Genomic DNA, 15,659 nt, shown 5'->3' with positions numbered 1-15,659 from the left:
TAAAACTGCATTAACGTGCAATAAAACAGTTGTCGCTGTTAATTAATTAATGCGTTAATGGGTTGCTCCCCAGCCACTGGGGATGCGCAAGCCAGTCAAGTTCCTAATTGGCGCTCCCAATCCCTGATAAATGGGGAGGGTTTCGTCAGGAAGGGCATCCAGCATAAAAGGGGGGAAAAAAAAGGCCTATTCCAAATGAAATACTCGGTTCATCACATACACATGCCAGGTGGGGGTCCGGTTTGCCAGCAAGATTAAAATCGATCTTCCGCTGTGTTGACCACTACACTGTGCCGAAAGAAGATGGATCTGTAATACACCAGGTCGTGCCTATGGACTGCTGCTGAGTAACGTGGCAGGATTCCCAAAGCGTGGGAAGAAAGAATGAAAAGCTTAATTCTCCCCAATAATAAATCACTAGAAAACTAACATGAGGACTAACATCAAGTTCAGAAAAGGCTCACTGTTCTTTGAATGTCTGTGTTGGATCTGAATTGTTTCGTCACTTCAGTTCAACTGCAAAGAGATAGAAACTGGTTTCTTGGGATGAGGTGGGTCTTTAGTGGCTGTTTGTAAAGTAACTCCAACAAAAGCTTCTATTTTGAACTAAGGACTCTCCTTTTCTTGTCAGTTTCTTTTGGCTGGAGTGTATTTTTATTTTTTTCAACAATCAATACTCACATTGCCTTTGGCTATAAGGAAACTGGGGGAGCACTAAAGTGATTTATGTAATATTTGGACAAGATTAAGTTACTTGCTGTATTGGGAATACTGCGTGATGTAACTCCTCGCAAGAATTCTGACTTGTCCGTTTCCATGTAGCTTCTTCCTGTCGGACTCAGTTAGATGAGAAGCTGACAAATCTACTCTGATCCACTCTGAGTAGTTGCTTCATTGGTTTTTACTTGTTCTGGCATCCACAGCAGTATCCTTAAACACATTTCACTCTCATTATGGCTTTTGCAGTATTAGCAGTTCAGTAGGAACATAACCTTAATACACAAGCTAAAATGATTAAAATCCAACGTTTCTGAAAAACTTACTTATACAATTTGTATTTTACATTTTGTCTTTAAAGTTAAAGCCAGTTTTTGTCGCCATAATGAAAGTGTTTCTCTGGATTGTGCCAGGTCCTTCGCACAGCCTGTTTAAATTAAGGCCCCCCCCTTCTCCCCAATAAAGCAACATCGGACCAGGTGCCGGGCTGGCCCAGAAACCATAGCCATGCATCATCACAACAACAACTTCCAAGGCTATGTGAAGCGGCGTCTAAAAATTGTACTTTCATACTATGGACCACCTCATTATGATCCTAAAGGCCCTTTTGAAGAAGCTTTGATTAATTTCACGATGTGCACCCTAGGCTTTCGTAGGGATCCCCCCCCCCCCCCCCATGTCTGCCGGAAAGCTTTTAAGCACCTTCATAGCACTCAGGTGTTATAATACATGGCTTGCTACTACTTGTATTCTGCACTCCAAGCACCAATTAGGTCAACCCCTAATAATCACCTACATATGGCAAGGAATGGAGAAGTGGATATGTTGTTGTCTCAATTAGTGTTTACCTTACATATGTAGGAAAGGTTCTGCCAAGGTTCTAATGACCCCCAGGCTCAGTAAATAGATTCACATGACTCTAAATTTGTGTATCATAGACTTTGGACTGTAGGTAAATGAACTGATAAACATAAATGACTTAACGGCTGAGAACCAGATGAAACCAAATTTGGTATTGAATTTGTTAGATACTGGAAACATGTTGCATAGAGACTTCTGTTTAAAATCATAATGGTGTCCTATATATAAAATAATACAATAGTCCCTAGTTTTGTCACCAGCTGACAGCATTCCTTACTCCCTGTCCGATGCTACAGGAAGGCCCTCCAGATGTTGTGCTGTCATTCGGCACTACACAGGGGTGTTGTAGCATCAGAGGAAGGCTCTTACTAGTAAAAGCCCCATGACACTGAACACTGGTCAGTCTGGGATGGCACGTTTGTCATCTTAGGCTGTGGGTAATTTCAAGTGGGGTTTTTTTTTTTTTTACCAGCTGGATGACTGCTAAGCCAAAATAGACCTCTTGGGAAAAGTTGATTCAGTTTCTGAGTCATCATTGTAATTTCGAAATCATTGCTGCACTCAATCATTGCTGAGGCAAAGTGGCCTCTGGACAAACTGTCCATGTACATAAAATTATTTCATAAGCTGTGACAACCGAACTTTACATACAGACAAATATTATGGTTACCTCCTGTTGCCGTGTGCAGGATATGACCTCAGTTTTGTACATGAAAACTGCATTTTGACCCATGCCTCTATAGCATAGATAAACAAAATGGGGGGAAGCTTTTCGGACAGCTGCAGGAACAGTCCCTTCAACTATGCAGTGTTCTACCTATAGCAGGAATTGTTTTCAGTAAGCCAGAGTAGATGTAATGTGATCTGTGGGCACACATAAGCCCAGACTATGATCATAACTACTTCACTCTGATATGAGAACCAGCTGTTGGCTGTCCTTTGGTTTTTACTTGGCCCTCTATGTCAGCTGTATATGTATATATATTTTTTTTTTAAGATTTTCCCCACCACCAGCTCTACCATGCCCTGTGTTACTCTCTCTCTCTCCCAAATCAACTGCCATGCTCTTGCAGCAAACCGATTCTGAGAAGCAGAGAGGGAATCTTTGTGTAAATGGAGGCTGCGGCTGGGTGTAGGCCAATGTACAGAAATGCCTGTCTGGCCCCTTGCACTAAACTGTAGGTCGAGAATGCACTTCACACAGAAGGGAGCTAAAATACTGGACTTTTTTGTACATATTTAGGTTTTGTTTGGTTTAAATGTTTAGTATACAGGAAAATGAGGAAACAGAGGCATAGAATAACATATGGTATGATATACAATATGAAACATATGTAAATAATAAAATCCACTGCCGCTGATAAATAGTTTTTTTTTTTTTTTTTTTTTAGAAGACGTTTTATCTCATACTGGATTTCACACAGCTCAGCACAAGAGAGGACATCTATTTACTCGCTGTCATTCTTTGGTCAAGATTTGGACTTAACCTCCATGGTCTTGTAAATTTGTGGTATGCACTACAGCCTGCAGCACAGCGGAGCGGCCCTGCCCTAAAGTATGTTTATGTCCGGTAATCCGCCCTGTTCTGTTTTCACTCCAACTGTGTCTCTGTTACTATCCTAATTCGTGGAACTGTTGATCAATAAGACTGTTTAGACATGAGAGACGAAGGGCTGCTAATGCTGCGGAATGTTTCACAGAGCTGTATTAGCAGACAAGGGGCTCCTGTTAGCTTTTCACAAGTCATTCCAAGCATTTTTCTTGAGCGCTGATTGGCTGATTTACCTGTGCCAGTGTGTTTCTTTGTTAGTCCATTATTAGGCAGTGTGTTTGCTTGGTGTTTTACAGTAAATCACCGTGGGAAGCCAGGGCCTTTGCCGCGGGTGGTGTTCGGAAGATTTCATGGCTTCTCTTGATGTTTTGCTGTGTCTCCTGGGGACACGCAGGGCTGATCCCCCCCATGCTTTTTGTCTTGGGCATGTTACCCGAGCCACAACTCTGCCTGCCCCCCTCCTTTGCTCTAGAGATATTTTTTAGGACTGATGCATGGAGCAGTGCCAACTCAAATAGAGACCTGCCAGTGTGCCCTTTGTCTGCTCTGACACTGGCTGGAGTGGCGTTTTTCACCGACAGCCAGCATACGGGCTCCTGGAAGCTCACAGATACACAGGACGGCAGAGTCTAAACTGTAAGCTCAGGCTGCTCTATTTGCACATGCCTGGCGTTGATAGGCATGTCACCATGGGAACGGCCAGGGAGCCAGGCCGTTGCTCGCCAATACTTAGAAAAATGGAGATGATAAACTAGCAAAGTGTCAAGTGAGACAGCAGTGTGAAAAGAGCCTTTCTGGACTAACTGTTCTGATCTGCCTTTTTTTAAAGCTACGTGAATACTTTACCTGATTTTTACATTTTTCACTTTGGACTTGTGGCAGTTATTCACGTGCCTACCTTTTACAGCTTGTGCAATTTATTTTGATCACTCAGTAATTGTGGTGAAGGGCTTAAGCTCACAGTTTGGGTCCATCTGTAGGGCAGACGTGTGTAAAGAATGATGTCAGCATTAACTTCAGAAACAGACCGTGTGACCCCGACCTCAAAGGAAAACAGTCATAAGTGACTGCAACTGTCCATCTGTTGCATTTCAGCCAGAGACGAGTAAATCTGAAAGGAAAAAGCAAATTAAATATGAAAATGAATGATATGAGCTCCCCAACCTACATGCAAGCGCGTGCGTGAATCAAAAAATCAATAATTATCTATTTTAAAATATCACTGGTCTAATGTCATTAAAAGCAGCCCATTAGCATATATATGTTTTAGCTGGAAGACACCTTGACGGACTTCATTTGATGTGGGGTTCACATTAGAAATCCCGAAAGTATTTAGAAACTATTAGAAATAATGTGGGCAGTAATTGAAATGCACTGATCAATGGTAAATCACTTAATCGCTGAGCAAACATGTTTGGTGGCATGCATGCATGTTGGAATAGTTCATCAGGATTGTGCGTATGCCTCTTTGATGTTAATGTTGCATGAAACCTGTCTCTCCTGCTGAATTACAGAGGCATCTTCCTGGATACCATCCTCCCACGCTACGATGTGAACGGAGTGCGACCACCCATTGGCCAGAGAACCAGACTGAGCAAAGGGGATATCGCACAGGCACGCAAACTCTACAAATGCTCCAGTAAGACCAAAATGACGGATCCTGTCTGCTATGGGTTTTTCCTATCTCTTTTTTTGCATGTGTGTGCAACATAGCCCTGAGAGAGAGGTCAGTAGCTCCTCCTGCCTTCCCTAGATGCAGCGCACTCTGTGTTGAAATAGCCAAGCATCTACTATTGATGTGGTGTGGTTCCTTGGCTACAGCGATGAGAGACTCCCAATTTGGGAGGAGTGTAAACACTACCCAAGGACAGGAAGTTGGTCGTCACTCTTTCCCAGATGAACGCAAAAGCAGCTGGTCTCGAGAAGACAATGATGAAAATGATTGTTGGCGACAGCGCTCATGTCCGCACATCATAACATGCAAAATGTAAACTGTGAGACTATACACTAAGAAGAGTTACATAAGCTTGCCGCTTTCCTAAACCACTCCCTTTTGTTTGTGCTTCCAGAGAGGAGAGAGAGGATTTAATGTTGTTGAAGTAAACAGAATTTATAGCCTTAACAGATGTACATTGAGCACAGGCTTCTGTTGAATAGATTTGATGTTGATAGTTAATTGTAGGTCAGGCCAAGATAGCTGAGCAGTGGGCCTCATATTAAAGCTTAATGAATAAACATAGTGATGGTCACCAGCGTTGGACCAGCCAGTGTGGTTTTAGTGTAGAACTGGAAGTTTTAACATCAAATCAATCTGTATTTGTGTTTCTGTCTCTATCGTCTCGTGACAAAGAAATGGTATGGATGATCTGACTCACATTGTGGGGGATGAGGTAGTGAGTCTCAACATGTTTTTTGGAAAAAAAACAAATCCTTAAAGAGCCGCGGATCTCCCATTCATGCCGAATTCCTGGGAGCGTTCGTCATCCACGTTGTGTGCCCGAGAGTTTGTTAATGGCTTAGTACTGGCAAATCCTCTGCCAAGCATTATTACACACAACTCGTAGCTCAGGGCTCCACATTTTATTGCTTACACACAAACCTCGAGGGAAGCTATGAACGCAAACAGTCGACGGAGATGTTTTTTTTTTACTCCTGCTAAATGCAGCCCACGGTAAAGATAACACAGAGGTAGTAATGAATGCATACACTGTTCTCTTGATGGACAACTGAAGATGCAATCCACTCTATCATTTCCTCTCTTTTAATTAAACGCATGGTTCCCCCACTTGGCAGGAGCCTCCCTCACTCATTCTATGAGGCTGTGTATTGGGTTTGTAATCAGTCCTCACACACTTGCACACGTATTTTTGCCAGTCAAACTAAGGTTGGTTTTTCACTGGCACCACGTACATAATGCATCACATCCTCCAGGGGGCTGGGTTATTTTTAGTGGGCCAGGTTTATTTTCAGAGGATGCTCAGAGAAAGTGTCTCACACTCAATTCCTTTGTGTGATCATCATCTGGAGGTGGTGGGGGAGGGGAGGGGTGAGGCGCGGGGTTGTGGGTGAATATTATCAGCAGATGTGCCTTTGAACATAAAAGAGCTGCCCTTTACTTCACATTCGCTGCTATCATTCCAGCATCTGTCTCTGCAGCGGGGTTTCAGGGGATTTACTTCAGAGCCGATGTCTGTATAGCTTGAATAAGTGGATTTGGTGTTTTCAGGCATATGCTAATTGGCAATGCATCATGCTCATGGCTCAGGCGTTATGTATGGGTCTGTGTGTGTTTGATTCTGTGCACAGGATGTGGGGACAGTCTGCAGGACAGCAACGGGAACTTCTCCTCTCCCGGCTTCCCCAATGGATACTCAGCCTACATGCACTGCATCTGGAGAATATCAGTCACACCAGGGGAAAAGGTATGAGCATGTGGAAAGTGCCAGATCAACTCCAAGATGCCTTTTTAAAACGAGCCTCACTGACTGTTTGTACTGATGTGGTGTCTGTTACTACTTATTTGTCTGAGCATAAGCAGTGTGTGGCATTTGGCATGAACCGTGTCGGTAATCGCGCTTTCTTGTGTGTGTTGTTTTTTTTTTTTTTTTAAGATCATTCTGAACTTCACCTCCATGGATCTGTACAGGAGTCACTTGTGTTGGTACGACCATGTGGAAATCCGAGATGGATACTGGAGGAAGGCACCTCTCAAAGGTCAGTTTTAGAGGGAGAATACTGTACTGGTGCTACAACAATTCATTACATTTTCATGATTTAACTCACCAGGAAAAAAATCAAAAGATATTCAATTCACTATCATAAAAGAAAACCTTGATGAGTCTGATTTGTTTTTGTGCTATTGATACAAGGATTGACAATAGTGACAGCTGAACATGGATTTAAATATATCAAAATGTACATGATTTACAGAACTTAAAGGCAGAGTTTTGATGGGTGACAGAGGTACAAAGTGACACTTCCTTTAGTTTCAGCCAGTCATGTCTAAAACGTAAAGTATTAGAATTACCAAACATTAAATGCTATAATAAAGATTGTAAGTGTAGTTGTTGTTGTGGTTTTTTTGCATGTTTTTGGAAACTTTCTCTGATTTCCTCTCTTATCCTGTCACAGTATTTTTAGATTCTTTTGAAGTAAATAGTTGTGTAGAGGAATTTCAAAACGCTTGATCTTGGTGTGTGTCTTCACCTGTGACCCAGGTCGTTTCTGTGGTGATAAGCTGCCTGAGCCAATCATCTCCACTGACAGCCGACTGTGGATTGAGTTCCGCAGCAGCAGTAACTGGGTGGGAAAAGGTTTCTCTGCCGTTTATGAGGGTAAGCACCCATTCACCCGACCTCGCTGGACCCCATTCCAGCTCAGCTGACTGAACGCATGGCCAGTCACACATCCAACAATGTGCCTAGAAGCTGGAGTAACATCCCCAGTGTTTGGCTCACCTACTGCTGATGTGTCAGGCACTTTACGCTGCATTAATCAGATTTTGGCTGGCCTTCAGATTCAGCTCCATTGTTTCCAGACTGTGCAAAGGGATGGTGTGTGTGTGTGTGTGTGTGTGTGTGTGTGTGTGTGGGAGCTGGTGGTGGAGGCATTTCAGCTAATCCACATTGCGTAAATCAGAACAGCGAGCACACATTTTCTTTTTTTTCAGAAGCATGTGCTGATGATATTGCTATGGAGGGAGCTCAGTATTGTTTTTACTGTCACATGCAGCCATCTGTGGTGGGGAGGTGAAGAAAGACAACGGCCAGATCCAGTCCCCCAACTACCCTGATGACTACAGGCCCAACAAAGTGTGCGTGTGGAAGATTACTGTAGCTCAGGGCTATCACGTAGGCCTTACCTTCCAGTCTTTTGAGGTAAGGACATCAGCCCTTTGTTATTTATTAAAATAGTGTTTTCTTTTTGTGAATGTTATGACTTTAATGATATTTCCAACTCTAACATCAAACCCTCTAACCTTTCGCCAGATTGAACGACATGACAGTTGTGCCTATGACTACCTGGAGGTTCGTGACGGAAACTCTGAAAACAGTCCCCTGCTAGGCCGATTCTGTGGCTACGACAAGCCAGATGACATCAAAACCAGCTCCAACCAGCTGTGGATGAAATTTGTTTCAGATGGCTCCGTCAACAAGGCCGGCTTTGCTGCCAACTTCTTCAAAGGTCAGAGGCTAAGGGTTGTAAACTCTTATCTGACGTGTTCTCTCAGTCTGTCATATAATTATTTTCAGATTTTTGTTGCCCTTGCACCACCGGGTTCTGTGCGACCCGATTTGCTCTGGTGGTGTTCGAGAGTGTTTCTCTTGTAAGCCAGGGGGCCAGCTAAAAGGGTCCTAACATATCTTTGTGTTTTCAGAGATGGATGAGTGCTCCAAACCAGACAACGGTCGCTGTGAGCAACGCTGTGTCAACACACTAGGCAGCTACAAGTGTGCCTGTGACCCAGGCTATGAGCTGGCTGCTGACAAGCGCAGCTGTGAGGGTAAGTACAGGGAGAAAAGTCACCAGCCCTGCTCACCATGTAATTTACATGCTAAAAGGACTTTACACAGTTAGCCACCCAAAAACAAAAAGTACAGTCATTCCTAAAAGCCAGAGAAGATGCAAACACAGAGTCTTGTGCTGGCTGGGGCACTATCTTTTAAAGATTTGAGTCACAACAATGCAAGCATTATTTTTATCAGATTATATGTTGTTGTTGTTTAAGGCCTAACTACTAGAATACAAGCGGTACAATATCTAGTTAACCACTATCAACCCCTAGAGAAAGTCCGCTATCCCTACAGCTTGCCATGTGTTCCAATATTCGGTTTATGGAGTATTGTTGTTTTTTTAGCTTTTGTAGAAAATATAGATCTGTAAAAATTAGACAAGCAAATTCAATTAAAATTTCAGAAATATTTGAAAAGAAAGGTTGAATACAATTTTGTGTTATGCATGAAATGAAGAACTCGCATAAACAAACGGTAGTGACTTGGATTGTTACTTTCACCAATGTTCACATGTGATAACTTTACATCTATCGCAGTTGATAAGGATCAACACTGCACAATAATTTGGCTAAATGATCGCGAGGTGAGGGAATGGGGGACACCAGTTGTTGTAACATGTGGATTGCATAACTGCTACAAAGCTTGCCTGAGTCCTCACGGCCAGCTCAGGCAGTAATCGGGTTTATTCAGGACACAGGAAAGAGATTTCAGGGGGCTTTCATTTTGGCTGTATGATTTGCAACATAACATTTGGAACATACCCTGTTGCATATTGTAATATTTATTTTTCTGAATACACTTCTCCATCTGTAAGCTAAGTATTTGTCCTTGTCTTTTCCCGTGTTGTGTTTCCTGTCCAGCTGCCTGTGGAGGCTTCATCACCAAGCTGAATGGGTCAATCACCAGTCCGGGTTGGCCCAGAGAGTACCCCCCAAACAAGAACTGCATCTGGCAGCTGGTTGCCCCCACACAGTACCGCATCACTCTGCTCTTTGATGTCTTTGAGACTGAGGGCAATGACGTGAGCACTGGGGTTATTTTGAATCAGCACGGGGTGGGTTTGTTCTGTTTTTGCTTTATCATTGTATTACATCTGTCCACTTTCATAGCAAATAGAGTCGTCCTCTCCTCCCTGTGTCTCCATAATTAAAACCAAATAAAATGTCCAGCCTCTCACATGCTCTGTTTCCCTGCTCAGGTTTGCAAGTATGACTACGTGGAGGTGCGCAGTGGGCTTTCAGCTGATTCAAGGCTACATGGAAAGTTCTGTGGGGCAGAGAAACCAGAAGCTATTACCTCCCAGTACAACAACATGCGCATTGAGTTCAAATCAGACAATACAGTGTCCAAAAAGGGCTTTAAAGCGCAGTTCTTCTCAGGTGAGTCCTCTTGCAGTGCTGTGCATAGCATCACAAGTCTTCTCATTCAGTCAGTCCTGTCAGTCATTAAAGCCAACAGTCGTCAAGGTTGTGTTCTTTGTGCTTCCTCAGACAAAGATGAGTGCTCTAAGGAGAACGGTGGCTGTCAACATGAGTGTGTCAACACCTTCGGGAGCTACAGCTGTCAGTGCAGGAGTGGCTTTGTGCTGCACGAGAATAAACACGACTGCAAAGAAGGTATTTCGCCTCAGATTCTTGTCTCTTTGACGTTGTTGCGATCAGAGTAGCCGTTGGGGTCAATGAGCGCATGCTTACTTGTGTCCAAAACCATTTGAGTGCAGTAATGTAAATGCATGCCAGTTCCATATTGATGTGATGCATGATGCAGAGGTCTGTCTGATGTCTTTTTACAGCTGGCTGTGATCACACTGTGAATAGTGTGAGCGGTACCATCACCAGCCCCAATTGGCCGGATAAATACCCCAGCAAAAAGGCATGCACCTGGGCACTCACCACCACTCCAGGCCACCGCATCAAAATCGTATGTGTCTCTTCCTCCTGCTCGCTGTATAATTTCACTCTTCAATCATGTATTTATTTGTGTGCCTTATTGTGTAATTGAATTGCTAAATCCACCGAGGACATCTGTGTTTACTGTGCTTATGTCAGAAGCTGTTGTACCATTCCTAACGATGATGTGTGGCTCCCCCTTCTGTTATTATCTGCATCTTTGACTGACTGCTGTGTCACTGACATACACTGGATTATTTTCAGTAACAAATTTATAATATCAAAGCATGTCATGCATTTCTCAATTTTCAAATAACAGTGCACGACATAATGTAGTCAAACATTTCCTGTTTCCTAAATTGTTGTTTTATTTTTCTAGAAATAACACACATCACTGTCAAGATAATGTCATTTGATTAATAAAAGGAGGCGTAAAGTTTGATCTCATAATTTCTATTTATAACACTACTCATCACAACTCTTGGTTTTTTTTGCAGGCCTTCAATGAGATCGACATGGAGGCCCACCTGGAGTGTGCTTATGACCACATTGAGATTTACGACGGGCGAGATGGAAAAGCTCCAAGCCTGGGTCGCTTCTGTGGCACAAAGAAGCCCCCACCCATCACGTCTGGTGGAAACAAGCTGTTCATTCGCTTCTTCTCTGATAACTCTGTGCAGAAGAAAGGCTTTGAGGCTTCCCACACTGCAGGTAAGAATGTATGCAGTATTAGTTTTCTCTTCCTACTGAAGAAAGAACGCAATTGCAGTAAAATATTTAAACATTCATGTTTTGTGGGGATCAAGTTAATTTCAATTCGTCATTTTAGACTTCACAAAGATTTTTGATGCAATGCGCATGAGAGTTTTGCACAAAATTCACCACCCTGTCTGAGAATGATTATGACTCATATGTAACAACAGAGTGTGTTTTAAGAATTCTTTGTATCTGGATGACTGTAAAACCACAAGTGAGCCAGAGACCAATAACCACAGCAGCTGCACTTGTAGCTTATCAACACTGCCTACAAAAATGTCCAACTCAACTTTTCTGTTCAGAGTGTGGAGGTCGCCTAAAGGCTGAAGTCAAAACCAAGGACCTGTTCTCCCATGCTCAGTTTGGGGACAATAACTACCCCGGGGCATCTGACTGTCAGTGGGTGATCTCTGCGGAGAAAGGCTACGGCGTGGAGCTCATCTTCCAGACCTTTGAGATTGAGGAGGAGGCGGACTGCGGCTATGACTACATGGAGCTCTTCGATGGAGCCGACACAAAGTCTCCAAGGCTGGGACGTTACTGTGGCTCAGGGGTAAGAACATTTTTCCAACAACCCCTACTGTCTGAATGTCTCTTATCTTTGTCAAAAAAAATATATATAACTGGCACTTTTTAGTCTTACAGTATAACGGCAGGAGTATTCAGGCAATAGTTTTGGAATTAGCACTGCTGTTGAGTAACCTTTGCCAGCGGTTTGTAAAAGAGTGACTTTGTGAACTTCCCTGGGGCTTTTGATTCCAGTCCGACTTTAATCACTTTGTTAAAGTTGGCGTGTTCCTCTGGGTTTGGGAGTGTTGCTGCTTGGAGGCGGTTATGGGTCGACACAAACAGTCACTCTCCCTGGGTGCTGATAGCCTATCAGTCTCTGGCGTTGAGTTGTAACTGCAAATTTATCAGCCAATGCTGAGGCTGCAGACGGAGTCTGGAACAATGAGGCCAGCAGGGAATAGAAACACAACTTTCCTTAGGTCAGAGAACAGCTTGATCTCATTTACACACTTCAATAATGAGCTCTGGCCTTATACTCACGCCTGTTCCTACGAATCATTCGCTGGAGGGGACATAACACCCGCAGCACCCCAAGGAACAGCTCCTCAATCAAGTTTCCTTTTATAAAACAGGTCAAAATAAACTGACACAATTCACTCTAAAGTAGGGTGAAAACTCATTATAGTGTGAGGAGGCTTACACTTAGCCCAAGGGCTTTTCTCAGTTAAATACTAGACTACACATTGCTAGGTCTACAATAAAATTTGTCATCTACTTTCTTCTTGTGTTTTAAATTCCTTACCCAATAAACCAAGTCCTATGGGCTATTGTAGATATATTATTCATGTTATGAATGGCAGCTTTAATCAACAGTCTGGTGTTTTACAGTTGGTTGCACAAGCATGGACTGCTCTGACATCGCAGCGCTTGTCTTTGTCATAGCCACTGCAGCTGCCTGAGCACCTCAACCAACTAATTATTTTTCAGTTTGACTTTCCAAATTAATATTCATGCAATAGTACTATTGTGACAAAATGCCAGGCCAAGTGTTGCATATTTTCTGTGCTTACATAATGCAGATAAATTCCCCTTTTTTTTTTTTTTTCTTTTTTTTTTTTTTTTCCATTGGAAAAAGTTTGGCCGACTTTATACTCAAGACAGTAGAAATAAAAAGTGCGGTGTATGGTTTTGTTCCGGGAAGAAATGGCTTGTGTGGAGTTGTGCACCTGGAACTAATCATCAGATTCTATTTTATCCTCACTTCAATAGCAGCCAAACCCTTATTCAGAATAAAGCCTAAAAGGGCCAGTCCTGGTCCCGGACCCTTATGTGGCCCCTGGCTGTTAAAGAACTAGCAGTCAGAAGCCATTCGTCATGGTCACTGATTTGACTTCAGTTTCAGCATGTGAGAAGTCTTTAGTTTTAATTGAAGTGCAGTCAAAGAACCAGAAAGCAACAGCACAAATGAATCTGTTGTTTTGTTCCTCCTGCCAGCCTCCAGAGGAGATCTACTCGGCGGGTGACTCCATTGTGATCAAGTTCCGCTCTGACGATACAATCAACAAAAAAGGATTTCACGTCCGCTACACCAGCACCAAGTTCCAGGACACACTGCACTCACGCAAGTGACAAGCGGGGGCCGGAAGGGGCCGTGCGGGGCAAAGGGGCAAACAGAGGGGCCCCCAGGGGAGGCGCAAGCCTGACGCTCGGAAACCTTCGGCCAACAAGATGAATCAGACACGACAGAACAGCCGCAAGACCACCAACCGCACCTCAGCTCCCAGGGGCTCTAGCTCCCCCCACAGACTGTGAGGAGTAAAGCCATTCTGCAGTACACCTTGTTTTTACCTTTCTATGATTAGGATTGGGGTGGGAGGATGAACGTCCGCTTTAGGTGGACAGAAGGGGAAAATTTATTGACCCAGTCCCCTCCAGATATTTTTTCTTTTATTTCGGTTTTTATTTTTTAACATGCCTCTTGATGAGAGGCTCAAAGGAAAACAGTGGATTCTCAGGACCTGTGGGAAGGCAGTCATCAGCTGGACAGATCCTTGCTTTTGTCAGGCCAACCTGCCTCATCCAGGGGGAGGAGAGAAAGAGGAGGAGGAGGAGTATGGGAAGGTGTCCTACACTCAATAATTGCTCGCCTCTCTTTACACTCTCCTCCCTTTTGGTTCAAGGATTCCTATCTGTAAGAGGATTGGGAGGACTTGACTTGAGATTTTGATACTGTATGTCAGTCAATTGCATGTAATTACAAGGAACAAAAGAAAACTGTACAGTGACACCAGCATTTGTAATTGGAATTGTCCTGGCAACCAGTGGCAAGATTCTCATTGTTACCATTAACAAGGAAATTAAGGAAGCAGTTATCTTATTAAAGGACTAATAAATGAATTGTGGTCCATGTCTTCTGGTTGGTAATTGCTTGCCTGATGACTGGCTATTACTGTACCTCCATGTATAAAGTAATGTGTATGATCTTTCAAAGGGAACATGTGCTTTTCTCAGCTCGAACTAATTAGCACTTTACAGTGAATTGTTCCAAAATCATGAGCTTATGAGTTTTTGTGAAATGCAATGCCAGTTCACTTATTTTTAAATGCATTTTATCTCTTATTCAATTTTTTTTTTAATTTTTTTTTTTTTTATTGCTCCATTTAGTTCCTCAGGCATACTTGAACATTGTGTGTGCCCTGTGACACGGGGTAATAAAGAGATGACCAATGTTTCAGTGTTGATTTACAGTTCTGATGTAAAATTTCTCTCCAGAGAAAATGCCTTTTCTTGGTACAATGAAGTATTTCTCAAGAACCAAATGAGCCCGGGTATTTATTGTTATAGTAAGTACATAGATAATGTAATGGTGAAAAGGTACTGTTGAAATTAGCCCTACAATTGCCTTCTAATGTGTAGCCATTGGTCTATGTTGAATACACTATGTTGCTCACTCATTCCTTTTCTCCATTTATTTCTCACTCAGCACTATGAAAATAACTTTGTATGACGCTGAAGCAGTCGGACACACATGTTTGATGTGTGACCTTTGTTCACAATATTGACTCTTAACTGTAAACGTGTTTTGTGCCATTTCAGTCAAGCCTGAGTTGCCAGTTGAGTGCAATCCAGGACATGGGAGTAAAACAGAAGTGAGGACTTAAATTGCACACATCTGAAATATGTTTCAGATGAATATTTCACATCTAGCTAACAACAAAGCCATATATAAATGTCCTTAATTCATCTAATCTTTGAGTCACTATTTATAGATGGAGCTTGTCATTTCAGACTCTAGTAGGAAAGCATTTTCTTTTCCACCGTGCTAAATATCCATTCTCCTACATGTAACCTCACGCTCCCTCAGTAATTTTTCCATTACTATTCTGTTGTGCTTTTTTTATAAAAACACAAGGAGCAGAGCAGAGTTGTTTCACAGACAACTGGCACAACTGAAATTGGCCCTCAAACTACTTATCCCAAAATTATGTCCTGCAAAATACATGCAGATGTAACGAGACTGCAGTCTGGCTGAGACATTTCAGACAAACACTTTAATAGGATCAAGACATATTTCACATTCACGAAAGATGCAGGTACCTTTTTACATAAACATGTTTGCTTTCGATGAAATCTGAATTTCACATACTCATCCCACTTTTTTTTTGATTGATTGGTATCATTTAGCATATTCAGCATATTTTGGATTCTTGTAATCTGACTGTGTAACTTTACTACACGTGTCTGTATCAGATTGAAATGTGTCCTGTGTCTTTTTAGTCAATAGTAAATACAGTGAACTCGCACTCATTTAGCCATAGAGGAACCAACACAAATAAAAACATTAATGTAGAAACTACATTG

General features: G+C 42.6%; 1 protein-coding gene across 2 annotated transcripts in view; it reads left to right on the top strand.

Annotated features, from left to right (window-relative positions):
- Nucleotides 1–14,752, top strand: part of bmp1a (bone morphogenetic protein 1a) — a 33,608-nt gene extending 18,856 nt beyond the window's left edge. The window contains exons 7-20 of one of the 2 annotated variants that reach the window (XM_046033764.1): nt 4,645–4,769; nt 6,437–6,552; nt 6,742–6,844; nt 7,348–7,464; nt 7,862–8,007; nt 8,119–8,314; nt 8,508–8,633; nt 9,504–9,664; nt 9,842–10,022; nt 10,134–10,259; nt 10,436–10,563; nt 11,030–11,243; nt 11,591–11,841; nt 13,293–14,752. In XM_046033764.1, coding sequence (XP_045889720.1) covers nt 4,645–4,769; nt 6,437–6,552; nt 6,742–6,844; nt 7,348–7,464; nt 7,862–8,007; nt 8,119–8,314; nt 8,508–8,633; nt 9,504–9,664; nt 9,842–10,022; nt 10,134–10,259; nt 10,436–10,563; nt 11,030–11,243; nt 11,591–11,841; nt 13,293–13,427 — 2,125 coding nt within the window. In that variant the 3' untranslated portion in view covers nt 13,428–14,752. Of the gene's footprint in view, nt 1–4,644; nt 4,770–6,436; nt 6,553–6,741; nt 6,845–7,347; nt 7,465–7,861; nt 8,008–8,118; nt 8,315–8,507; nt 8,634–9,503; nt 9,698–9,841; nt 10,023–10,133; nt 10,260–10,435; nt 10,564–11,029; nt 11,244–11,590; nt 11,842–13,292 lie in introns of both variants that reach the window. The other variant, XM_046033763.1, reaches the window with a different exon arrangement.
- Nucleotides 14,753–15,659: the final 907 nt, after the last annotated feature.

This window comes from Micropterus dolomieu, linkage group LG21 (genome assembly GCF_021292245.1).
Source record: "Micropterus dolomieu isolate WLL.071019.BEF.003 ecotype Adirondacks linkage group LG21, ASM2129224v1, whole genome shotgun sequence".
In the NCBI taxonomy this organism is placed as follows: domain Eukaryota; kingdom Metazoa; phylum Chordata; class Actinopteri; order Centrarchiformes; family Centrarchidae; genus Micropterus; species Micropterus dolomieu.
The sequence above is the reverse complement of the archived record's forward strand: the minus strand, read 5'-3'. Positions and strand labels throughout refer to the sequence as shown.